General features: G+C 44.5%; 1 protein-coding gene across 2 annotated transcripts in view; it reads right to left on the minus strand.

Moving 5' to 3' along the window:
• dnal1 (dynein, axonemal, light chain 1) overlaps nt 1-27,980 on the minus strand; it is a 48,911-nt gene that overhangs the window by 12,525 nt on the left and 8,406 nt on the right. The window contains exons 1-6 of one of the 2 annotated variants that reach the window (XM_087990210.1): nt 23,020-23,076; nt 21,458-21,496; nt 16,934-17,043; nt 11,834-11,889; nt 10,732-10,787; nt 5,358-5,484 (exon numbers count right to left, since the gene is read on the minus strand). In XM_087990210.1, the coding sequence (XP_087846336.1) occupies nt 5,358-5,484; nt 10,732-10,787; nt 11,834-11,889; nt 16,934-17,043; nt 21,458-21,496; nt 23,020-23,022 (391 nt within the window). In that variant the 5' untranslated portion in view covers nt 23,023-23,076. Of the gene's footprint in view, nt 1-5,357; nt 5,485-10,731; nt 10,788-11,833; nt 11,890-16,933; nt 17,044-21,457; nt 21,497-23,019; nt 23,077-27,980 lie in introns of those variants that run through there. The other variant, XM_087990209.1, reaches the window with a different exon arrangement.

The raw sequence follows: 27,980 nt of genomic DNA on the forward strand, positions 1-27,980 counted from the left end.
ATCCTCTGAGTGGGAAAGAAAACTTTTCTTTATCCCCTCTAAATCTCCTGCCCCTTACCTTAAATCTATGCCCCCTGGGTATTGATCCCTCCACCAATGGGAAAAGTTCCTTTTAAGACACAACCTGTTGAGGCCTCAAGTATTTAAAACTTATATTAATGACTTGGATGAAAGGATTAACTGTATTGTAGCCAAACTTTGTTAACAATACAAAGAGTGGTAGGAAATCAAGGTGTGAGGAGGTCACAAAGTGCCTCCAAAGAAATATAAAGATAGGGTAAATGAGTGGGGAAAAAATGTCACAAGGACTACAAAATGAACAAATGCAAGACTGTCCACTTAGTGTGAATAATAGAAAACACAGTATTACTGAAATAGTTAGAGATTACAGTACACTGGGTATCCTACTGTACAAGTCATAAAAAGTTAGTATGGAGGAAGAAATTGGGAAGGCATATTGAACACTGGCCCTGTTGCAAGGGAGATGCAACATAAAAGTAGGGAAGTCTTGGTACAGCTTTTCAAGACATTAGTGAGACTGCACCCACTTGGCTGATTCCTGCGATGAAAGGACTGACAAAGGAGAAAAGGTTCAGTACAGTTGGACCTTTATTCTTCGGAGCTTTGAAGAAGAAGGGGTGATTTTATCAAGACAAAAATTCCGAAAGGTCTGACCAGGTAGATGCTGAGAGGATGTTTCCTCTCATATGAGAGTCCAGAAATATGGAGCACAGTTTCAGATTAAAAGATTTAAGATAGAATGAAGGAGAAACTTCTCTGAGGGACATTAATCTTTGGAATTCTCTTCTCCAGAAAGCAGTGAAATCAGAATCATTGAATATGGATTTGAGTGAGTTTTTTTTCGACAAGTGTTACAGAAGTCAGTCAGAAAAGTGTAGTTAAGGCCATAACCAGCTGAGCCATAATCTTATTGAATGGCAGAGGAGGCTCAAGCAGTAGTATGGCCTAGTTCTGTTCCTATTTCTTGTATTATGTTCCAACAGCCTCTACTGGGGACCCTGTCCTAGAAACACAGAAGACAGGAGCAGGAATAAATCATTTGAACCCTCAAACCTGCTCCGGCATTCATGATGATCATGGCTCTTTATTGGCTCAAAACCCTTATCCAGTACTCGCCCCATACTCCTGACACCTTTAGCCACAAGAGCTATATCTATTGTTTTCTTGAAAATACAATGTTTTGGCCTTCACCACTTTCTGTGATATTCCACAGGCTCACCACTCTCTGGGTGAAAACATTTCTCCTCATCTCCATCCTAAAGGTTTTACCTCCTATGACCCCTGATTCTAGACTTCCCCACCATCGGTGACATTCTTCCTGTATCTAACTGGCCTGGTCCTGTTAGAATTTGATAGGTTTCTATGAGATTCCCTGTATTTTTCTAAACTCCACTGAATACAATCCTAGCTGACTCAATTTCTCCTCTTACATCAGTCCTGCCATCCCAGGAACAAATTTGGGACATCTTCACTGCACTCTCTAAGATGACCAAAACTACATATAACATTCCAGTGTGGCCTCACCAATGTCATGTTAATTTGCAGCAAAACATCTTTATAGTTATATACTTGAATCCTTTCGCTATGAAGGCCAACATACTATTTGCTTTCTTCACTGCCTGCTGCACCTGCACACTTACTTTCAGTCATGGTGTACAGGACACCCAGATCTCAATGAGCATTCATAGACTCCCTACAGTGCAGACAGAAAGAGGCCATTTGACCCATGGAGTCCTCATCAACGCTCTGAAGAGCATCCCATGCAGACCCCAATTTTTTCCCTGTAACACTCCAATTACAATGGTTAATCTATCTCACCTGCACATCTTTCAATGTGGGAGGAAAGCCACACAGACAGAGAGAGAACATGTAAACTCCACAATGACTGTCGCCCGAGGCTGGAATTGAACCCGGGTTCCTGGTGCTGTAAGACAGCAATACTAGCCATTGAGGTGTCTCGCAGCACCAGGGAATGTGCCACACTAGAACAGGAACTGTTCCAGAGTCTAAATAATCTTGGAAGATGACCACCAATGCATCCATTATATGTAAGGCCATTTCCTTTAGTACTCTGGAATGTAGATTCAGACCCTGGTGATATATCAGCGTTCAATGTCATCAATTTCTGCAATACCATTTGCCTACTATTACAGATTTGCTTCAGTTCCTCCCTCTCACTAACCTGTGTTCCCCATAATTTCTGATACATTTTTGTGTCATCCTTTCTGAAGACAGAAAATCTATCAATTTAGTTCTAAGGATCATCGGACCTGAAACATTAGTTCTGCTTTCTTCGCACAGATGTTGCCAAACCTGCTGAGTTGCAGAATTATACAACACAGAAACAGACTTTTTGGCCCACATCATCCACACTGACCAGGTTTCTTAAACTGAACTAGTCCCATTTGCCTGCATTTGGCCCATATCCTTCCAAACCTTTCCTGTCCATGTAGAGATTATACCTGCCTCATACTCGCCACCCTCTTTGTGGAAAAGGTTGCCCCTCAGATCCCTTTTAAATCTTTCTCTTTCACTTTAAACCAATGCAGTCCTTGTATAGGTTCTCAAACCCCTGCTAATTTAGTTGAAACCCTCCCCAATCACTCTAGCAAATAGTCCACCTCGAACATCAGTCGTGGTCCTGCCCAGGTATAACCTGTCCAGTTTGGACTGGTCCCACTTCACCCCCAGAACTGGTCCCAATGCCCCAGGAATCTGAATTCTTCCTACTCACATTCTCTCTTTAGCGATATGCTCATCTGATCTATCCTGTTTCTACTCTGACTAGCACATGGCACTGGTAGCAGTCCTGAGATCACTACCTTTGAAGTCCCACTTTTCAGCTTGCTTCCTAACTCTCTAGATTCTGCTTTTAGAACTTCATCCCTTTTTCTACCTTTGTCATTGGTACCACATGTACCACAAGTACTGACTGTGCACTTTCCCCCTCCAGGATGTCCTGTAGCTGCTCTGAGACATCCTTGATCCAGCATTAGGGAAGCAACATATTATTCTGAATTGCATTTGTAGCCACAGAAACATTTATCTAATGCTCTTACAATTGATTTCCCTATGACTACTGCATTTCCACACTTATTGCTTCGCTCTTGTGCAGCACATACATTCCAAGTTTATATTATCAATAACCATTAACATTCCCTTGCTCAATAGTTTTGCAATCTCTGTAGAAAATTCAACCAGGCTTTTTTGCAATGACCTACTCTTTGTAAATCCATGCTGGTTCTCCCCAAACTGAAAACATCTTTCAAGCTGTTCAATCCTTGATCTTTAATTAAATTATAGACACTGGCATTTTCGCTCTGACAAATGTTCGATTAAGTAGTCTGTAATTCCCAATTTCTGCTTTCACCTTCCTTAAATAGTAATTAATTTAGCAATTTTCAAGCTGAAGAAACTGTTCTGAAGTTGAGGGGACTACAGAAGGTTATAAATACAGCCTACGAGCAAGCAGACTGACATCCATCTGCTACCTTGCTTTAAGATTACGAACTCACTGAGTGGAGATTTCCAGTATATTGAACATTCCAGCACTCAACACAGCACCAGAAGAGGCATACTGATGACTTCAATCATTTATATTCATTTCAAATAATCACAAAGATGTTGACATTTGACGATTTTGGTTTTGCCACTGTGTCAGAGCATTGTGGATTCAAATCCCAGCTCAGAGACTTGAACCCACCCTCGAGACTGGCATTTCACTGCAGTACTGAGGGAGTGCTGCACTGCTGAGATGCTACCTTATAGCTGATGCTTTAGATGGCAGCCTCTCATATGGGCATAAAAGATCCTCATCACACTAGTTTGAAGAGGAGGGGGCAGTTTTCCCAGGTGTCCCACAAAATATTTATCCCTAAACCACGCCTAAAAATTGATTATCTGGCCACTGTCGCTTTGAGAGCTTGTTGTATACAAGCTCTCAGTCATCACAACAGTGACTGGACTTACAAAGATGTTTCATATTAAATATTACTTGGAGGATATCAGATTTGAAGGATAGTGGAAACATGGGCTTATATCAAGTTCTGGAGTTTTTTTTAAAAAAAGAGACAGTTGAATGGTACAGTGGGCATTGGAGAGTATTTTTAATGATGTTTTCACTAAAACAAATGCTTGCTTATAGTACACCTACGTTGGACAAAAAGCTGAAAGAACTGCAGATGCTGAAAATATGAAGCAGAAATTGCTGGAAAAATCTCAACAGGTCTGACAGCATCTGTGGACAGAAATCAGAGGTCCAGTGACCCTTTTTCAGTACCCTATGCTGGAATTGTTTTGAACAGTGATTGGCTCGATTCTTATCTGTTTCAGTTAGAGGAAAGTATATTAAGGACAAGCTGCCCAGCTCATCTCTTCCCATCTCTGAAAATGGCTGTGTTCAGGTTAAAGTGATTGAAAGGACATCAAATGGGCATTGGACATACATATGGATAATAATGGAACAGTGTAGGTTAGATGGGCATCAGATTAAATTCGCAGATCGGCGCAACATTGAGGGCCGAAAGGCCTGTACTGTAACGTTCTATCTATTAAGATGTATTTGAAAGAAGTGCATGATTAGTAACTTAGACCACACATGCCAGAACATCAGAGCAACAGACTCCAGAACATTCCACACTTAATTCTTTTGCCTTCATGAATAACCCATCAACCAAATTAAGGATTCCAAAAGTGGGGGCCAGGAACCCAAGTGGAGACATAAACTGAAATTTTGAGTTTGCAAGTTCTGAGGCAACAATGTTTCTGTGGACTGCTGATCAACTTATAACAGCTGGTTCTCTCATTCTAACAGTTCTCACAGAGATGGTGATGACAATTTCCAAGTCTTGAAAAGGGATCATAAAGGGAAAAAGTTTGGAAAGCATTGGCTAAAGTGTTTTTTTTCTGAAAGCCAATTGCTACAAAAATCAGGTTTTTATCTCCCTTCTCTATTCTTGAAGAGAGTGTGTATGTATATTTTGGGGATATTTAGAGAGACGGCATTTGTACTTCTATATTTCAGACTATATTTTAACCAATTGTAATTGAATAAGATTTGATTTGATAATAAATGAATAATTACATTGATTAAGAAACAATGCGGATAGATCTTGATGTTAAAAACCAGACGTTAATGCGATATTTAATTGGTCATCTTTGTCACTGAAAAATGTGTTTTTTTATGTTGTGACCCCTGGAGCAGTGTGATGGTACACTCCTTCAGTTTCGGTTGTTAGACTACAATAGAACAATGCTTCATTGGTTAAAAAGCATTTTGAGATCATGAAACACTCTCCAAGTGCAAGACATCCATTGTGAAACAAAATGAAGCATACCCCAATCCTTTACCAGATTGTTCGACATGTACAGAACTTGCAGCTTCCTCATTGCATGAATTCCTTTGAGCTTCTCAATCAAGTTATATGAAATCCACAACTCTTCCAGTGTTTCCCCCACTGCTTCCTGTAGAAAATAAAGTAAAACAGATTAACACACCAGGTTTTCAGAGTTTCAGGCATTTTGTCTGCTTCCTTGTAATTTAACTCACAAATCCTGTGCTGTCCCAAACACAAAAGGATTTGATAAAGTCAAATTCAACAACAAACATTGCCTTGTTGGAGACAATTAGCAAGCCAAAATATATTTTAAAAAGTTAAACAGGTATAAAACATAATTCAATATACTTTTGGAATGTTAGTCCACTTCAAGACAACTAGAAAATTGATTGAACTGGTGGTGCAGCTGAACAGAACTGTGGTCAGACTGCATCTGTAGTAAGAGTGTTCAGTTTTGGGCATTAGACCTCAGGAAAAGCACTGAAGGGGAGGCAGTGAAGATTTGATTTTATATTTTCAAAGGATGTGAACCTTGCTGACAAGGCCAGAATTTGTTGGTCAAGACTTTCCACACCATTTCACAGGGCAGTTTAAAAGAGTCGTAGTGTGGCAGCAGGCTACTTGGCCCAAGTCTACACCATCCCTACAAAGCACATCTCATGCAGACCCACCTCCCCCTTCCCTATCCCTGTAACCTTGCATTTCCCATGTCTAACTCAACTAACCTACACATCCCTGGACACTATGGGCAGCTTAGCATGGCCAATCCACCTAATCTGCGCATCTTTGAAACAAGGAAACCGGACCACCTGGAGGAAACCCACGCAGACACGGGCAGAAGGTGCAAACTCAACATAGACAGTCGCCCGAAAGTGGAATCGAATCTGGCTCCCTGGCGCTATGAGGCAGCAGTGCTAACCACGGAGCCACTGTGCCAAATTTCTATGAGCATGGAGTGACATGTAGGTCAGTCTAGGTAAAGGACAGCAGATTTCCTTCCCTAAAAGGACACTGGTGAACCAGATGGGTTTTTACAGAAATCAATAATGATTTTAGTTTTGTATCATTTGTAAACTTTGAAATTACCCTGTGCACATCAAGATCTATGTAAGTAATATGCATCAGGAAATGCAAGAGCCTCAATACTGACCCTGGGGAATTCCACTACAAACCTTCCTCCAGCCCGAAAAATATCTATTGACCACTATTCTGTTTGCTAACACTTAGCCAATGCACAACAACACTGCTACTGTCCCTCTTATACCACTTTTCTCAAATCTGTTGTGTAGCACTGCATCAAATGCCTTTCGAAAGTCCATGTACACCTCAACCATTTCCCTCATCAACCATTTCTGTTACCGCTTCGAAAATCTCCAGCAAGTTAAACAGAACTGCCCTTTAGAAATCATTGCCGGCAGTTTCTAAACAACTCAACTTTATCCATCTTTCTACTAATTCTCTCATAAAAAAATGACTCTCGAAGCTTCCCCACTACATAAGTTAAACTAATGGTCTGGAATTGCTGGGTTCAGCCTTAAAAACGCATTGCACAAAGGCATAGTACCTGCAATTTGACAGTCCTCTGGCATTTCCCGACTCCAGGGAACTTTTAAGGATTACTGCCTATGGCCCTGCAATTTCCACTCTCACTTCCTTCAATAATCATGGATGCATCTCATCCATCCCTGGTGCCTTGTCAACTTTAAGTAACCAACACTTACTCCTTGTCAACTTTTAACTTTTCTAATGACGCTCCTCTGACCCCACTAGTGACAGTCTTCTATCATCTACCTCCTTGGTAAAGACAAATTAAAGTATATATTCAGTATCTCAGGCATGCCTCAGTGTGTCGATTCTCTTTTACTATTGATGCACGTATAGAAAACTTTGGAATTATCCTTTGATGAACATATGACCAAAGTTTGGATGGTGGGATTTTAAAAGAGAAGTTGTAAGTCAATTGAGTGACAGCTTCTCCCAGGGTAAAGTACATGAACAGTCTAACCTTACCTACTTTGCTGTAAATTCACCAGGCCCTTTGTTGCCCCACATAACTGAACTCAGAACCTTTTGTCAATCTGTATGGCTTAGCCTTTCATTAGCTAAACTCAGAGCCCACATGTAATTTATTAAATGGGTGCAGCACAGAGAGAGCCCAATCAGTCATATCAAGCTGGCTCTCTTAAAGAGCAACTTAATTGATTCTAATTCCCCATTTTTTTCCCCAATGCTGAGATTTTTTTTTCTTTTCAGATAGCTATTTAGTTCCCATTTATCCGAATGAATTGTCAAGTTGTCAAGAGATAGTTCCGAGAGATAAAGACTGATTAAGTTGTCAAAAAGATTGGTATATGGAGCACAATGCAGGAAAATGTAAACTTGTCAATTTTGACTGAAAGAATAGAAAAGTACTTTGCTGTTTTAATGGAGAGAGATTACAGAGCTCTGAGGTGCAGAGGGATCTAGTCCAGGAATATTAGACTCCCTACATTATATTCCCTACAGTGTGGAAACAGCCCCTTCGGCCCTAAAAGTCCACACCGACCCTCCGAAGAGTAACCCACCCAGACGCATTTCCCTCTGACTAACGCACCTAACCTGTGGGCAATTTAGCATGGCCAAAACATCTGACCTGCACATCTTTGGACTATGGGAGGAAACCGGAGCACCCGGAGGAAACCCATGCAGACACGGGGAGAATGTGCAAACTCCACACAGACAGTCACCCAAGGCTGGAATCGAATCCGGGACCCTGGTGCTGTGAGGCAGCAGTGCTAACCACTGAGCCACCGTGCTGCCCAAAGTAGCAGAAATTAATATCAGAAAGTTAGCATGTAGGCACAGCAAGTAATTAGGTAGGCAAAGGGAATGTTGGCATTTATAGTCAGTGGAATAGAACGTAAAAGTGGGGAGGTTCACTCCACCTGTAAAAAGCCTTGGTGAGATTACATCAGAAATACGGTGTACAGTTTTGATTTCTGTATTTGAAAACAGATCATTGTGTTAGAAGCAGACTAATTCCTGGGATGAAGGGCTTATTTTATAAAGAAAGGCTGAACACATTGGGTATATGCTCAATGGAGCTTAGAAGAACAAGAGATGACCTAATTGAAAAATACAAACACCTAAAGAAAACTGGACAAGATGGATGTCAAGTGGCTGCTTCCTCTTCAGGGAGACTACAGGATGTAAAAGACATTCCCCTTTTAAGAATGAGAAAAGGAGTTTCTGTCCAATGGTTGTTTGTATGTGAAATTCTTTTTCCAGGAAAACAGTGGCAGCTGATTAACTGAAATTATTCAATGCTGAGTTAGACAGACAGGGAAGTGGAACGGAAATCCCAGCCAGGTCAGGCAAGATTTTGTTGAATGGCAGAGCAGACTCGAATGGCTAAATAGTCTACTTCCAAGGACGTTGCCAGGGTTGGAGGGTTTGAGCTGTACGGAGAGGCTGAATAGGCTGGGGCTGTTTTCCCTGGAATGTGGGACGCTGAGGAGTGACCTGATAGAGGTTTACAAAATCATGAGGGGCATGGATAGTGTAAATAGACAAGGTCTTTTCCCTGGTATGGGGGAGTCCAGAACCAGAACCAGAGGGCTTAGGTTTAGATGAGAGCAGAAAGATTTAGAAGTGACCTAAGGGGCAACTTTTTTATGCACAGGTTGATGTGTGTATGGACTGAGCTGTCAGAGGAAGTGGTGGAGGCTGGTACAATTACAACATTTAAAAGGCATCTGGATGGTTATATGTATAGGAAAGGGTTAGAGGGATGTGGGCCAAATGCTGGAAAATGGGACTAGATTAACTTAGGTTATCTGGTCAGCATGGACGGGTTGGACCGCAGGGTCTGTTTCCATGCTCTACATCTCTATGAATCTAATATTATTATGAATCTGCCTCCACCACAATTTTAGGAACTGTGTTCTGTCATTGTTATAAATGCAGGTCTCCTTAAAAATATTTTCTAATCAACCTGTTCAGAGATGTTATTACACACTTTAGAAACAGCTGAGACTTGAACACAGTCCTCCTGGCCCAGAGGTAGGGATACTACCACTGCACCATAACAGCCCTCAAGGATAAATTAGAACAGCTCTAGAGGTGATCGAGAGCAGGTGATGCTCAATGAATTTTCCAGGAGGCTTGGGTTCAAGTTCTACTGTCCTAGACATATGTGACAATATATCTGAACAGGTCGACTAAAATAAATACAACAGTTTGGATCTTCTTCAGTATCTCCCTTGCTGTCCACCATGTTGGCTTAGCTCCTTCCCTGGTGTTTCCCACCTTTTTGTTTTTGTGCTGCTGTTGCACTGCCCTGCTGGGCAGTTCTTACAATTTGCTTGTTTCATTGATTATTTAGGTGATTTGTACATGGGTTTTTGAAAATAAACAGCTGGACTCTTCAACCTATGGTCAGAAGTCCTTCCTGTCCCAGAGATGTGTGCCATAACGTATTTGAACAGATTGCTTAAAAATGGTTCTTTCCGCCAGCATCCTTGAAGCCGTTAGAGATTGATGGGCATGGCAAGGGCTGGGGTGCACCCCCTCCTCTCCTCTCCAACATTTTGATTTAGTTCTCCTCTTAGTTTCCTTCCCCTTGTTATTGTTGCACTGCCTTGGTGGACAGGGTGTTAGTTTTTTTCATAAATAATTATGCAGGTGATTTACTGGTGAATTAAATTTAAAAAGTTGGGTAGTTCTGTAGAGCGATGTTGACTTTGGGATAGGGAAATATGGAAACTGGTGTTTGTGCTAAATTACAGATTTACTGTACTTTTACAATATTTTTACAAATCCTTGTGAATCTGGAAAGCCTTTAGGTGCCTAAATCAACATATAAATACTGGTCTGTTAAACACATTTGAATTCCTAGGCGAAAGTGAGGCCTGCAGATGCTGGAGATTAGTGTCAAGAATATGGTGCTAGAAAAGCACAGCAGGTCAGGCAGCATCCGAGAAGCAGGAGAATCGACGTTTCAGGCCAAAGCCCTTCATCAGGACTTCCTGGTGAAGGGGTTTTGCAAGAAATATCTATTTTCTTGCTTCCTGGATGCTGCCTGACCCGCTGTGCTTTTCCAGCACCACACTCTCGACATTTGAATTCCTGACTACCTGTTGTTTAAAAGAAGTTGTTCGTCAAGTCACTGCATCTTTTTCTTCAATCAACTTAAAATTGGTTCCTTCTGGTCCTTGCTCCTTGCATCAATGGGAACAGTTTCTCCCTAGCTACCCTGTCTAGACACCTATGATTTGAATACCACTATTGAATCTCCCCTCAACTTGCTTTTCTGTATGGAGAATATCTCCAAATCATTCACTACAGTTTTCAGCAGCAAGGTTTAGAGCTAGATGGTGAAACTATATTAACATACCAGGCCATTTAAATTCTTTATATTGTTCCTTCCCAGTGACAGAATTGTTAATTTCTCTGGAAAACACAAGTAAATGAACAACATTTCAGTTTTGAAGTAACACCTGAGATTGACATGCAGAAAATTTACATAAAAGATAGATCAGTTAGCCTCGACATTTTCTAACTAAATTTCCCTTGCCCCATCTTGCGGCAAGGTAACCCCTTGCAAGAGTCTAAAATCAGGGAATCCCTGGGCCAGTAAGGTCAAATTACTGCAGAAAATTCCATCCTCTCAAGTGCTTGAAGTGAGATTTCAATACAACCAGACAATTCTGAAGAGAGTTGTCAATTTTGAATTTAGGGTTAAAAATGGTTATTAGGCTGAAGACCAGATAAGGGTACAAAATTAAGTTCAACCTAGCAATACTTTGAACACAGCCTGCAGGACTTCTGGCCCAAGTAATCTCCTACAGATACTGGAACTTCACTTACTTGACAATCAATTGCCTCACATGACACACACCTCTCCCCTACCAGTTAGTAGTTTGCTAGGCCACTTCACATAGCATTGAAGAATTAGCCATATCAGTGTGGACTTGAGTCACAGATCAGTAAACTGAGAAAGATCAATATGCCCGCTTCCCTAAAGGACACTAATGAACCAGTTTGGATTTTAAAAACTCCAATAGTTTCAGGATTATGACTACTGATGTAAACTTTTCAGTTTTCAGACTTTTTAAAAACCGAATTCCAATTCTGAATTTGCCGTGGTGAGATTGTAGTTCCAGTTCTCTGGATTGCTAGCCAGGTTAAAGAACCTCTGCCCTACCATACCCAATTCTGAGTAGTGTACATGGTGCTGAACAGTACACGTCAGCTGAATGTTTAAGGCAGTAGATAGTATAGCAGAAAGCCAAAAACATGTGTCTGTGATTCCGCTTGCAGCATTAGCTAGCTAGGTTTATTGACGTAAATGGAGTTAATATTACATTTTTGCTTCTTGTCAATCTCCACATAACTAGGTCGGGAGAGCGATTAATGAAAATCAGAAAACTCAAAGCAAATCAGAAAACTGAAATTTTTTTAAAAATCGCCTTTTATTAAGAGAGACACATACTTACTTAGTCCATTCAAGTTTGCTATCTTTTCGATGCAGTTTGTCGAAAGAGACAATTTCCTGAAAAAGGTTGAAAGGAGTGCTTTACTTTTGAGACATCCTGGACATTTCTCATTTTCAGCATTTACTGATTTTCCATTTATTCAAAGCAGCTAAATAGCAGACAAACTGTGGATAAACTAAGACAGTTAAAAACACTGAAGTAGGATAGAAAGGGGAGTAGGGATAACCCTAGTAACTATAGGCCGGTGAGTCTCACTTCTGTTGTGGGCAAAGTCTTAGAGAGAATTGTAAGGGATAGGATTTATGCACATCTGGATAGGAATAATGTGATCAAGGATAGTCAGCATGGTTTTGTGAAGGGCAGGTCGTGCCTCACAAACCTTATTGAATTCTTTGAAAAGGTGACGAAGGAGGTTGATGAGGGGAAAGCGGTAGATGTGGTATATATGGATTTTAGTAAGGCGTTTGATAAGGTTCCCCATGGTAGGCTACTGCAGAAAATACGGAGATATGGCATTGAGGGTGAGTTGGAGGTTTGGATTAGGAATTGGCTGGATGGAAGAAGACAGAGGGTAGTAGTTGATGGCAAAGTTTCTTCATGGAGTGCCGTCACTAGTGGTGTTCCGCAAGGATCTGTTTTGGGACCATTGCTGTTTGTCATTTTTATAAATGACCTGGAAGAGGGGTTAGAAGGTTGGGTGAGCAAGTTTGCGGATGATACGAAAGTCGGAGGAGTTGTTGACAGTGAGGAAGGATGTGGCAGGTTACAGCAGGATATAGAGAAGCTGCAGAGCTGGGCAGAAAGGTGGCAAATGGAATTCAATGTAGCTAAGTGTGAGGTGATTCACTTTGGGAAGAATAACAAAAAGATGGGGTACTGGGCTAATGGTCGGATACTTGGTAGTGTGGATGAGCAGAGGGATCTTGGTATCCATGTACACAGATCTCTGAAAGTTGCCACCCAAGTAAATAGTGCGGTGAGGAAGGCATATGGCGTATTGGCTTTTATTGGTAGAGGAATTGAGTTCCGGAGTCCTGAGGTCATGATGCAGTTGTATAAGACTCTGGTGCGGCCGCATCTGGAATATTGTGTGCAGTTTTGGTCGCCATACTATAGGAAGGATGTGGAGGCACTGGAACGGGTGCAGAGGAGGTTTACCAGGATGTTGCCTGGTATGGAAGGAAGATCGTATGAGGAAAGACTGAGACACTTGGGGCTGTTTTCATTAGAGAAAAGAAGGTTTAGGGGTGACTTGATTGAGGTGTACAAGATGATTAGGGGGTTAGATAGGGTTGACAGTGTGAACCTTTTCCCGCGTATGGAGTCGGGTATTATAAGGGGGCATAGCTTTAAATTAAGGGGGGGTAGATATAGGACTGAAGTTAGGGGTAGGTTCTTCACTCAGCGAGTCGTAAGTTCATGGAATGCCCTGCCAGTAGCAGTGGTGGACTCTCCCTCTTTATGGGCATTTAAGCGGGCATTGGATAGGTATATGGAGGATAGTGGGTTAGTATAGGTTAGGTGGTCTTGGATCGGCGCAACATCGAGGGCCAAAGGGCCTGTACTGCGCTGTATTCTTCTATGTTCTATGTTCTATGTTCTAAAGGGAAACAAGAGAGGAGGGGGAGTGGTGTTTTTGATAAGGGATAACATTACAGTTGTACTGAGCGAGGATATTCCCGGAAATATATCCAGGGAAGTTATTTGGGTGGAACTGAAAGATAAAAAAAGAATGATCACCTTATTGGGATTGTATTATTGACCCTCAAATAGTCAGAGGGAAATTGAAAAAAATTGTAAGGAGATCTCAGTTATTTGAAAGAATAATACAGTGGTTATGGTAGGGGATTTTAACTTTCCAAACATAGACTGGGACTGCCTAGTGTTAAGGGTTTAGATGGAAAGGAATTTGTTAAGTATGTACAAGAAAATTTCCGATTCAGTATGTGGATGTACCTACGAGAGAAGGTGCAAACTTTGACCTACTCTTGGAAAATAAGGCAGGGCAGGTGTCAGTGGGGGAGCACTTTGGGGCCAGCGACCATAATTCTATTAGTCTTAAAATAGTAATGGAGAAGGATAAACCAGATCTAAAAGTTGAAGTTCTAAATTGGAGAAAGGCCAATTTTGACGGTATTAGGCAAGAACTTTCAAAAGCGGATTGGGGGCAGATGTTCGCAGGTAAAGGGACGGCTGGAAAATGGGAAGCCTTCAGAAATGAGACAACGAGAATCCAGAGACAGTATATTCCTGTTAGGGTGAAAGGAAAGGCTGGTAGGTATAGGGAATGCTGGATTGACGAAAGAAATTGAGGGTTTGGTAAAGCAAAAGTAAGAAGCATATGTCAGGTATAGACAGGATAGATCGAGTGAATCCTTAGAAGAGTATAAAGGCAGTAGGAGTATACTTGAGAGGGAAATCAGGAGGGCAAAAAGGGGACATGAGATAGCTTTGGCAAATAGAATTAAGGAGAATCCAAAGGGTTTTTACAAATATATTAAGGACAAAGGGGTAACTAGGGAGAGAGTAGGGCCCCTCAAAGATCAGCAAGGTGGCCTTTAGTGTGGAGCCACAGGAGATGAAGGAGATACTAAATGAGTATTTTGCACCAGTGTTTACTGTGGAAAAGGACATGGAAGATATAGACTGTGGGGAAATAGATGGTGACATCTTGAAAATTGTCCACATTACAGAGGAGGAAGTGCTGGATGTCTTGAAATGGTTAAAAGTGGATAAATCCCCAGGACCTGATCAGGTGTACCCGAGAACTCTGTAGGAAATTGGAGAAGTGATTGCTGGGCCTCTTGCTAAGATATTTGTATCATCGATAGTCACGGGTGAGGTGCTGGAAGACTGGAGATTGGCAAAAGTGGTGCCACTGTTTAAGAAAGGCAGTAAGGACAAGCCAGGGAACTATAGACCAGTGAGCCTGGTGTCGGTGGTGGGCAAGTTGTTGGAGGGAATCCTGAGGGACAGGATTTGGACATGTATTTGGAAAGGCAAGGACTGATTAGGGATAGTCAACATGGCTTTGTGCGTGGGAAATCATGTCTCTCAAACTTGATTGAGTTTTTTGAAGAAGTAACAAAGAAGATTGATGAGGGCAGAGCAGTAGATGTGATCTATATAGACTTCAGTAAGGCATTCGATAAGGTTCCCCATGGGAGACTGGTTAGCAAGGTTAGATGACACGGAATACAGGGAGAACTAGCCATTTGGATACAGAACTGGCTCAAAGGTAGAAGACAGAGGGTCGTGGTGGAGGGTTGTTTATCAGATTGGAGGCCTGTGACCAGTGGAGTGCCACAAGGATCGGTGCTGGATCCACTACTTTTCATTATTTATATAAATGATTTGGATGCGAGCATAAGAGGAACAGTTAGTAAGTTTGCAGATAATGCCAAAATTGGAGGTGTAGTGGACAGGGAAGAAGGTTACCTCAGATTACAACAAGATCTTGATCAGATGGGCCAATGGGCTGAGAAGTGGCAGATGGAGTTTGATTTAGATAAATGCGAGGTGCTGCATTTTGGGAAAGCAAATATTAGCAGGACTTATACACTTAATGGTAAGGTCCTAGGAAGTGTGGCTGAACAAAGAGACCTTGGAATGCAGGTTTACAGCTCCGTGAAAGTGAAGTCGTAGGCAGATAGGATAGAGAAGGCGGCGTTTGGTATGCTTTCCTTTATTGGTCAGAGTATTGGGTACAGAAGTTGGGAGGTCATGTTGCGGCTGTACAGGACATTGGTTAGGCCATTGGTAGAATATTGTGTGCAATTCTGGTCTCCTTCCTTTCGGAAAAATGTTGTGAACATTGAAAGGGTTCAGAAAAGATTTATAAGGATGTTGGAGGATTTGAGCTATAAGGAGAGGTTGAATAGGCTAGGGCTGGTTTCCCTGGAGCGTCGGAGGCTGAGGGGTGACCTTATAGAGGTTTATAAAATCATAAGGGGCATGGTTAGGATAAATAGACAAAGTCTTTTCCCTGGGGTCAGGGAGTCCAGAACTAGGGGGCATAAGTTTAGGGTGAGAGGAGAAAGATATAAAAGAGACTTAACAAGCAACTTTTTCATGCAGAGGGTGGTACGTGTATGGAATGGGCTGCCCAAGGAAGTGGTGGAGGCTGGTACAATTGCAACATTTAAAAGGGATCTGGATGGGTATGTGAATAGGAAGGGTTTGGAGGGATATGGGCCGGGTGCTGGCAGGTGGCACTAGATTGGGTTGGGATATCTGGTCGGCATGGACAGGTTGGACTGAAGGGTCTGTTTCCATGCTGTACATCTCTATGACTTAACTTGCTTCCAATGCTGCAGGTTTGGAAGGTGCTGTCAAAGACAAGTTGGCAAGTTGTCGCAGTACTGTGGTTACTGTGCATCAGTGATGGCTTTGATGGGGAATGGGGGAGGGTAGGGGTGAGTGCCTAAGGTGACGGATGACTGCTTACTCCGAGGTGCCAGTGTGTTTGCAGTCGCAAACACCGAGGTAAATGGGATGACATTTCATTTCACCCTCATCTTGTAGGTGGTGAAGAGAGTTTGGGTCATGACAGTTATCAGCACCAAGAATATGGGGAATTGAAGCAGAAGTAGAGAGATGTAATATTTCTTTAAATCAAAAGGAAATTGTTAAAACGAAATCAATAGGCAGCTAGTATTGGGGGCAAATTATCACTCAAGGTTTACAATAGGCATTACAGTATATTGACAAATATTTTTAAATCAGGAACGTTCACAAAATTCTGGTTACTGATCTCAAGCAGAATGGTGAACAATTAGCCTCAGTACTTCTGGGGAGTGAGGTGGGGGGTGGGAGTGGAGGATGAAGAAAGGGAACAAAGGGTCGGGGGAGGAAAGAAAGGGGAAGGGTGGGCAGGCACAATTGAGCTTGAGTACTCTTCGATTCAGTGAAAAATAATGCCTAATTAATTAAGATGCTCAAAACGGTGGAAACAGACCCAAACAAGTCAGGAGCTACAAGAGAAAGGAGAGATACCCTGGAGACTTTATGGCTTTTATCATCAAAATAGAATGGAAGAAATCACTGGGTAGAAGTAAGAGACACCAGAAAACACTCGAGAGTCAGCCTTGTAAAACTTACTCGCAATTACTCAGCGTAGAGAGGGACGCATCCATCTTTTCAATTGGTGGTATCTGGCCATATAACTTCACCTCCACAGCTTCGGCTGCCTTCTCACCTGACCTTTCTTCCTGAAAAGTCATAAATCATCCAATCCGTCATTTCGGTTTGAGGTTTGTGCTACTTTCTTACCTTCCTTCAAACACTTCTGTGCCTTCATCCTCTTCAATCTGTCATGTTCAATACCCCTACAATCCTTTCAAGAGTTCTGCACTCTCCCAACTCCTGGTCTCTTGCATACTCTGCCTCATTAACTGGCCTATTACGAGGCTACAATTTCTCTGCCTTGACATCCTAAATTTTTGTACCTTTCAACTTTCATTTCTTCCTTTAACTTCACTCTCTCTTCATCTCTTCTCACTACTGCCTGGGGCCCAGGTATCTCCTTCCCAACCCAAGTGGACCAAAAGACCAGGTCTCTCTCATCCCCTTCAGGAATGGAGGTCAACGACTCTAAATCTACCCTTCTGGGTAAAGGGTCCGTACTGGCCAGAGATTTCAACTGTATCAATGATGCAGACGGATAATCCAGAGGGGCTGCGAGCACACCAGACGCAACATCTAGATTCCTGGGGGAAACAATTAAAGTCACCAAGATGCACGACGTCTTCAGTACCCCTGCAAATGCACCTGATACATCTGGTCACAGCAGGGCAGGTCTATCCACTCAAGAACTGATTTCCTGTTGGTGTCCCGCATGTTCTTGGCCAAATCCACTGGTGTATGGCCAGTGTTCTTCTCTGACCACTGCCTCCTGCTGGCCCACTGTCACCTACAGAACCACCAGCATGCTGGAAAGGGAACATGGATGCTGAATTTGAAACTGTTGACCCCAGAAAACATTGAGGAGCTCAAAAGGTATTACACAGGTTGAAGAACCATGAAGCCCCTCTTTCAATTTCCAGCAGGCTGGTGGGAAATGTCAAGAGAATCTTTACCCTCAAAAGGTGTTCAGAAGGCAAGAGAGAGGCAGAGAAAACTGTCCAAATCCATAAAAACATGCAGATCCTACTCCAGCAACAGACGATGACACAGAGGTGAAGGGTCAGCAAGCCTCACTCTTTGCCTTGGAGGCCTCCAAGATAATCTTCCGGTCCAGGGTCTGCAGCATGGAGCAGGTTGAGACATGCTTCTGTTTCTTCTTCCAGAACGTGCACAAGGAGAGCTCTGTACTCAGCAGCCTGAGGAAGATGACAGCTCGGTAACATCATCCCTGTCTGACATCCTGAGCATCCACAAATCCCTTTATGCTTGATTATATGGCACAAAGCCCAAAGACAGCATGGCCTTCTAGTCATTACTGTTCTCTATCACAAGAGGTCTTAGATAACAGCACACCATGAGAGGGTGGACCAGCCGCGATCGCTGGATGAGCAGACCAAGGCCCTCAAGCCCCTAGAAAAGAATAAAACTACTGGCTGAGTTGTATTCAACTCTGTGGAACTAGTTTGGCCAGGATCTGCTAAAGATTACTTAGATTAGATTACTTACAGTGTGAAAACAGGCCCTTCGGCCCAACAAGTCCACACCGACCCACCGAAGCGCAACCCACCCAGACCAATTCCCCTACATTTACCCCTTCACCTAACACTACGGGCAATTTAGCGTGGCCAATTCACCTAACCTGCACATTTTTGGACTGTGGAAGGAAACTGGAGCACCCGGAGGAAACCCACGCATACACGGGGAGAATGTGCAAACTCCACACAGTCAGTCGCCTGAGGCGGGAATTGAACCCGGGTCTCTGGCGCTGAGGCAGCAGTGCTAGCCACTGTGCCACCGTGCTGCCGACAACAGTAGTTACTGGCAGGTAATGTGCAAATCCATAAGGAAAGGTACTATCACCTTCATCAACCAGCAGAAGGGGTTGGAGGGAGGAACTTTGAAATTGGTGACCAATTTCACTCCTGAATGCGGATAATAAATCCAGTCTCAAATCATCTGCTCTGGAACTAGTGATTCACCCCAACCAAACCTGTGCTGTACCGGGCAGGGCAATCACTTAGAGCTTCGCACTTCTCAGGAATACGATCACCTACATGCAGGACAGGGGGGTGGACCTGCTTCATCAGCCTGGAGCAGGAGAAGGCCTTTGATAAGATATTGCAAACCGAAATGTGGGACATGCTCTTTAAAATGGGTTTTGGGGAGGGAATTCACAATCGAATCCGATTGCTCTACATCAACATCAGCAGTGCAGTTTCAATCGAAGGGTGGGAATCCGAAAGCTTCCCGGTCAGATCAGGAGTCAGGAAGGGCTATCCACTCTCTCTTGTCTTGTTTGTGTGTTGAAGAGAGCCTTTTGCTGAATCCATCAGGAAGAACGCGGGCCTGTAAAGCATGACAGGCAGCGGAATCCTGCAGGTCAAAGCTTCCCTGTATATGGATGCCGTTGCCGTTTTCTGCTCAGATCAGCTGTCAGTATGCAGACTCATGAGCATCTCCGACTAGTTTCAGCTAGCCTCAGCAGGGAAGGTAAATCGAGGCAAGAGTGAGGCCATATGCTTTGGGAATTGGGCCAATCAATCCTTTATCCCTTTCATCATCAGGACACGATTTGCAGATGCTGGTGTTGGACTGGGGTGAACAAAGTTAAAAAATCACACAACACCAGGTTATAGTCCAACAGGTTTAATTGGAAGCACTAGCTTTCGGAGCGCTGCTCCTTCATCAGGACAAATTACATGAAAATGCTGGGAAAATGACTCGGAGGTACTGGGATCTCCACAGAAACTTGGAAGGATTATATCGCCAATGGTAGACAGAAACTGGGCATTAGGGAGCACTGCTCCCTCTCCGCTGCGTGTTAAAAACCTGGTCATCAGGTGTGAGGCACTCTTTCTGTCATTGTAAGTGGTGCAGGTCTGGCCCATTCCCAGAACCTGCGCTATCGCAGTGACCTGAGCCACCTTCTGCTTCATCTGGAGGTCTAAGATGGACCATGACCAGAGGGACAACATTTACAAAACTCTGTATAAGAGAGTCAAGAACGTACCCAATGTAACCCTCATCCTACTGGCCACCTTTGTGTGTGGCTGCATCAAACTGTGCTGAGAGCATCAGTACACAAACATTAAGTGTCATTATATACTGACCCTACTGTTCTACTTGTCCCTGATGTTGCAATGGATGGGACTGGCCTTCTTCCCATGGAATACTCCAAATAATTAGACTGTTCCATATCACTTATCCTTGATGGAGAAATTTGCAAAGAAAAATACCTTTGATCATAAGTTCATCAGGAAGTGGTCAGCACATAGAATCCTTGAGACCCTGCGGGAAAAGGAGAGGGGAGATCCTGTCAGGTTGTTCCCTGAGCAGACTGTCAAAGTCTTTTGGCAGGATGCCTCATCACCAGAACTTTACAATATGCACCAAGATATCACTTGGCTGGTGGTGAGAAGGGCATTACCAGTGAGATCCTTCATGTACGCCCTGACTCTGTACACTACTACATGTCGCTTTCAAAGCGGCTGTGGCAGGGTAATGACTGTCACACATCACATGGTGGACAGTGCTTTTGCAAAGGAAGTCTGGGAAAAGATGTAGCGGTTTGGGTGGAGGTTTGTCCCAAGCAGTTCCGTGATTCTGTGCTCTACAGCCTGTTCCCCAGAGACAAACACTGACTGCGCTTGGAGGACCATCAACTTGGTGAAAGAAGCCCTTTGGTCTGCTCAAAACTTGTTGGTCTTCCAGATCAAGGAGTTGTCCCTGACGGAGTGTTGCAGACTGGCACATTCCTAGGTCCAGGACAGCGTGCTAAGGGACACACTGAAGCTTGGAGTAGCTGCCACCAAGGCACAGTAGGCAAAGACCACCATCTAATGAGTTTCTGCTTAAGTTAAATGGGGGCCTGTTCAGCTATCGGACCCCCTAGTCCCTCAAATATTTGTAAATATACTCTTGTCTAAGTAAGGAATGCCTTTGGTTTGTTTTGTTGGATAGAATCAAACTTCAATGTTTGTTTCTCCATATGCTACTGTGCAGAACAGAACTGCTTTAGTGACTATGTATGTACATAAAGATATTTTTATGAATAAAGCATGTTTTTGAAATAAACAAAGTTACATTCAGGACAGGATATTCCTGTCCAGATCTGTCTCCCCTGCCTCGCATATGCCTGCCCCCTTCCCAAGTCCTCTCACCGCCACCCCTTTCCCCCCACATCCAACATCTTCTTACCCCCACCAACTATCTCTACTATCTACTCCCAAATAATTCCCCAAACATCCTCCCACCACCATCTCAATCCAATCCCTTCCCACTGCTACCATCCCCTCTTCCTTACACTTTCCCACTTCCTTACTCTTCCCTATAGAGTACTCCCATGTCCTTTTCTCCCCACCCTCTTTCTTTCCCCTGCACCTTCAACCCCTTTCCCTCCAAGCCTGACCACCATCCTCCCCAAACCACCTCCTCTCCCCCAGATGGTGCAAGGGGTCACCACCCCCCACCACACCACCACCCACTCCAGCAGAGACTTACCCATTTGGCTAGAGCTTCTTTGATAGTGGTTGCTTTGGCCTAAACAGAGAGAGAGAGAAATCAATGGTTACTGTGAGAGTTGTGAATGTCAGACACCATTGTCGATGGTCACTCTCTCACAGCCCTGGGGGGGGGGGTCACGCTCTCACTGACCCCGGGGGGTGTCACTCTCTCACTAACCCCGCGGGGTGTCACTCTCTCACTAACCCCGGGGGGGGTCACTCTCTCACTGACCCGGGGGGGTCACTCTCTCACTGACCCGGGCGGGGGTCACTCTCTCACTGACCCGGGGGGGGGGTCACTCTCTCACTGACCCGGGGGGGAGGGTCACTCTCTCACTGACCCCGGGGGGGCGGGGGGGGTCACTCTCTCACTGACCCCGGGGGGGGGGTGTCACTCTCTCACTGACCCGGGGGGGGGGGGGGGGGGGGGAGAGAGAGGGTCACTCTCTCACTGACCCGGGGGGTCACTCTCTCACTGACCCCGGGGGAGGGTCACTCTCTCACTGACCCCGGGGGGGGGTCACTCTCTCACTGTCCCCGGGGGGAGGGTCACTCTCTCACTGACCCCGGGGGGGGGGTCACTCTCTCACTGACTGACCTTGGGGGGGGGGGGGTCACTCTCTCACTGACTGACCTTGGGGGGGGGGGGGGGGGGGTCACTCTCTCACTGACCCGGGGGGGGGGGGGTCACTCTCTCACTGACCCGGGGGGGGGGGTCACTCTCTCACTGACCCCGGGGGGGGGGGGGGGGGGGATCACTCTCTCACTGACCCGGGGGGGGGGTCACTCTCTCACTGACCCCGGGGGGGGGGGGGGGATCACTCACTGACCCCGGGGGGGGGGGTGTCACTCTCTCACTGACCCCGGGGGGGGGGGGGTCACTCTCTCACTGACCCCGGGGGGGGGGGGGTCACTCTCTCACTGACCCCGGGGGGGGGGGTCACTCTCTCACTGACCCCGGGGGGGGGGGGGGGGGATCACTCACTGACCCCGGGGGGGGGTGTCACTCTCTCACTGACCCCGGGGGGGGGGGGGGGTCACTCTCTCACTGACCCCGGGGGGGGGGGGGGGGTCACTCTCTCACTGACCCCGGGGGGGGGGGGGTCACTCACTGACCCCGGGGGGGGGGGGGATCACTCACTGACCCCGGGGGGGGGTCACTCTCTCACTGACCCGGGGGGGGGGGGGGTCACTCTCTCACTGACCCCGGGGGGGGGGGGGGGGGGATCACTCACTGACCCCGGGGGGGGGTCACTCTCTCACTGACCCGGGGGGGGGGTCACTCTCTCACTGACCCCGGGGGGGGGGGGGGATCACTCACTGACCCCGGGGGGGGGTCACTCTCTCACTGACCCGGGGGGGGGGTCACTCTCTCACTGACCCGGGGGGGGGGGGGGGGGGTCACTCTCTCACTGACCCCGGGGGCGGGGGGGGTCACTCTCTCACTGACCCCGGGGGCGGGGGGGGTCACTCTCTCACTGACCCCGGGGGTAGGGGGGGGGGGGGGGCGGGGGGGTCACTCACTCACTGACCCCGGGGGGTGGGGGGGGGGATACTGACCATTTCTCGGGTCCGTCTCAGCTCGAGCGGCGGTTGCTAGGCAAACAGGGAGCTGCACGCATGCGCGTCTCTGTTCGGGGCGGGGCCTGAAAACGTGCTGACGCAAAATATACCTTTACCCCCAAAATACACTCTGTACACCCCAAAATATACCCTGTACACCACAAAATACATCCTGTACACCACAAAATACACCCTTTACCCCCAAAAATACATCCTGTACACCACAAAATACACCCTTTACCCCCAAAAATACATCCTGTACACCACAAAATACACCCTTTACCCCCAAAAATACATCCTGTACACCACAAAATACACCCTTTACCCCCAAAAATACATCCTGTACACCAAAAAATACACCCTTTACCCCCAAAAATACATCCTGTACACCAAAAAATACACCCTTTACCCCCAAAAATACATCCTGTACACCACAAAATATACACTTTACACCACAAAATACATCCTGTACACCACAAAATATACCCTTTACCCCCAAAATACATCCTATACACCACAAAATACACCCTGTACACCCCAAAATATTTCCTTTACCCCACAAAATATTCCCTTTATCCCCCAAGATACACCCTGTACACCCCAAAATATTTCCTTTACCCCACAAAATACACTCTGTACACCACAAAATATTCCCTTTACCCCTCAAGATACACCCTGTACACCACAAAATATACCCTGTACACCCCAAAATATTCCCTTTACTGCCTAAAATACACCCTGTACACCACAAGATGTTCCCTTTACTTACCTCCAAAATACACCCTGTACACCACAAAATATTCCCTTTACCCCCAAAAATACACCCCAAAATACACCACAAAATATTTTCTTTGCCTCCTAAATGCACCCTGTACACCACAAAATATTCCCTATACCCCCCAAAATACACCCTGTACACCACAAAATATACCCTGTATACCCCAAAATACACCCTGTACACCACAAAATACACCCTTTACACCACAAAATACACCCTGTACACCACAAAATATTCCCTTTACCCCCCAAAATACACCGTATACACCACAAAATACACCCTTTACCCCCCAAAATACACCCAGTATACCACAAAATATTCCCTTTAACGCCCAAAATACATCCTGTACAGCACAAAATACACCCTGTACCCCCCAAAATACACCTTTTACCCTCCAAAATACACCCTGTACACCACAAAATACATCCTGTAGACTCCAAAATATACCCTGTACACCACAAAATACACTCTGTACACAACAAAATACACACACTCTGTACACCACAAAATACACTCTGTACACCACAAAATACACTCTGTACACCACAAAATATTCCCTTTACCCCCCAAAATACACCCTGTACACCACAAAATACACTCTGTACACCACAAAATACACACACTCTGTACACCACAAAATACACTCTGTACACCACAAAATACACCCTGTACACCACAAAATATTCCCTTTACCCCCCAAAATACACCCTGTACACCACAAAATATACCCTTTACCTCAAAATACACTCTGTACACCACAAAATACACTCTGTACACCACAAAATACACTCTGTACACCACAAAATATTCCCTTTACCCCCCAAAATACACCCTGTACACCACAAAATACACTCTACACCACAAAATACACACACTCTGTACACCACAAAATACACACACTCTGTACACCACAAAATACACCCTGTACACCACAAAATATTCCCTTTACGCCTCAAAATATACCCTGTACACCCCAAAATGCACCCTTTACCCCCCCAAAATGCGCCCTGTACACCACAAAATATTCCCTTTATGCCACAACATACACCCTGTACACCACTAAATATACCGTGTACACCCCAAAATGCACCCTTTACCCCCCAAAATACACCCTGTACACCCCAAGATGCACCTTTTACCCCCCAAATATACCCTGTACACCACAAAATATTCCCTTACCCCCAAAACATACACCCTGTACACCACAAAACATTCCCTTTACCCCTCAAAATACACCCTGTACACCACAAAATATTCTCTTTACCTCCCAATATAACCCCTGTACACCACAAAGTATACTGTGTACACCCCAAAATACACCCTGTACACCACAAAATATTCCCTTTACTTACCCCCAAAATATACCCTGTACACCACAAAATATTCCCTTAAACCCCCAAAATAAACCCTGTACACTCCAAAATACACCCTGTACACCACAAAATACACCCTGTACACCACAAAATATACCTTGTACACCCCAAAATACACTCTTTACCCCCAAAATACACTCTTTATACCCTAAATACACACTGCACACCACTAAATACACCCTGTACACCCCAAAATATGACCTTTATCCCTAAAATACACTCTTTACTCCCCAAAATACACCCAGTACACCACAAAATACAATATTTACCCCCCACATACCCCCTGTACCCCACAAAAAATACCCTGTACACCCCAAAATACAATCTTTCTCCGCAAAATACAATCTGTACTCCCCAAAATATACTCTTTACCTCCCAAAATATACCCTCTACACCCCAAAATATACCCTTTACCCCCCAAAAAATATACCCATTACCCCCAAAATACACCCTTTACCCCCAAAATACACCCTTTACTCCCCAAAATGCAACCTTCCCCAAAATATACAATTTACCCCCAAAATATATCATTTACCCCCAAATACACCCTTTACACCCCAAAATATATCTTTACTACACAAAATACACCATTTACCACAAAATACATACTATACCACTAAAATATATCATTTATTCCCCAAAATACACCATTTACCCCCAAAAATACACCCTTTACCCCCAAAACACCATTTACCCCCAAAATAACCCTGACACCCCAAAATAAACGCGTATTCCCCTAAAATACACCCTGTCACCTCAAAATACACCCTTTACCCACTAAAACACACCCTTTACCCTCCACAATATACCCAGTACCCCCCAAAATACACCTTGTACACCCTCCAAATACACCCTTAATCCCCAAAATACACCCAGTACACTCTCAAAATACACTATGCACACACCAAAATGCACCCTTTACACCCAAAATACACCCTGCACTCCCAAAATACTTTATTTACACCCCAAAATACACCCTGTACCTCCAAAATACACCCTGTACATGCCCAAATTACACATTTTACCCCAAAATACACCCTTTACCCACAAAATACACCCCGTACAACCCCAAAATATATCCTTTACCCATAATATACCCTGTACACCCTCAGAATACACGCTTTAACCCCAAAATACACCCTGCACTTCCCCAAAAAGCACTCTTTACACCCCAAAATACACCTTTAACCCCAAATCTACCCTGTATATCCCCAAAATACACTCTTTACCCCAAAACCACACCCTGTACACACCCAAAATACATGCCGTACATCCGCAAAATACACCCATTACCATCAAAATACACACCTTATCCCGCAAAATATACCCCGTGCATCCCCAAAATACACCCTTTATCCCTAGAATATACCCTGTACATCTCCAAAATACACCTTTTACCTCCAAAATATACTGTGTACACTCCCAAAGTACACCCTTTACACTCAAAATACACCCTGTACACCTTCAAAATACACCCTTTACCCCAAAAATACACTCTTTACTCCCCAAAATATACCCTGTACACACCTAAAATACACCCTTTACCCCCAAAATACACCTTTTACCCCAACATACACGTTCTGCACACATAAAATATACAATTTATCCCCAAAACACACTCTTTACACCCAAAATACACTTTTAACCCCAAAATCTACCCTGTATATCCCTAAAATACACTCTTTACCCCAAAACCACAACCTGTACACACCCAAAATACACCATTTACCCCCAAAATATACCCCGTACACCCTCAAAATACATACTTTACCCCCAAAATACAACCCGTACATCCCCAATATACACCCTTTACCCCCAAATACACCCTGTACACATACAAAATACACCTTTTACCACCAAAATACACCATTTACCCCCAAAATATACCATGTACACATCCAGAATACACCCTTTACCCCAAAATACATGCTGTTCACCCACACAATACACCCTTTACCCCCAAAATACTCTCTTTACCCCCAAAATATACCCTTTTCGTCCCCGAAATGCACCCTTTACCCCCAAAATATACTCTTTACCCCAAACTATACCCTGTACACACCCAAAATACACCATTTACCCCCAAAATATACTCTTTATCCCAAAATACACCCTGTACACCCCAAAAATACATACTTTACCCTCAAAATACACAGGGAGAAAGTGAGGACTGCAGATGCTGGAGATCAGAGCTGAAAATGTGTTGCTGGAAAAGTGCAGCAGGTCAGGCAGCATCCAAGGAATAGGAGAATCGACGTTTCAGGCATAAGCCTGAAGAAGGGCTTAGGCCCGAAACGTCGATTCTCCTGTTCCTTGGATGTTGCCTGACCTGCTGCGCTTTTCCAGCAACACATTTTCACCTCAAAATACACACCCTACACCTCCAAAATATACCCTTTACCCCCAAAATACACTCTGCACACCCCCAAAATATGCCTCGTATATTCAAAATACACCTTTTACCCCCAAAATACACCCTGTACACCTGCAAAATACACCCTTTACCCACAAAATACACCCTGTACACCCCAAAACCACACCCTTTACCCCCAAAATACACCCTCTACACACATAAAATCCACCCTGTACACCCCCCAAATCCATCCTGTACACCCCCCAAATCCACCCTTTACTCCCAAATTATACTCTGTACACCCCGAGATACACCCCGTAGACCCCCAAAATACACATTGTACTCCCAAATCCACCCTTTTCCCCACCACCAGAATACACACTGTACCCTCCAAATACACCCTTTACCCCTAAAATATCCCCCCCAATACACCCTTTATCCCTAAAATACATAC

This window comes from Chiloscyllium plagiosum, unplaced genomic scaffold (genome assembly GCF_037043375.1).
Source record: "Chiloscyllium plagiosum isolate Xiang-an unplaced genomic scaffold, Cpla_swu_hap1 HiC_scaffold_8, whole genome shotgun sequence".
NCBI classification, from domain to species: domain Eukaryota; kingdom Metazoa; phylum Chordata; class Chondrichthyes; order Orectolobiformes; family Hemiscylliidae; genus Chiloscyllium; species Chiloscyllium plagiosum.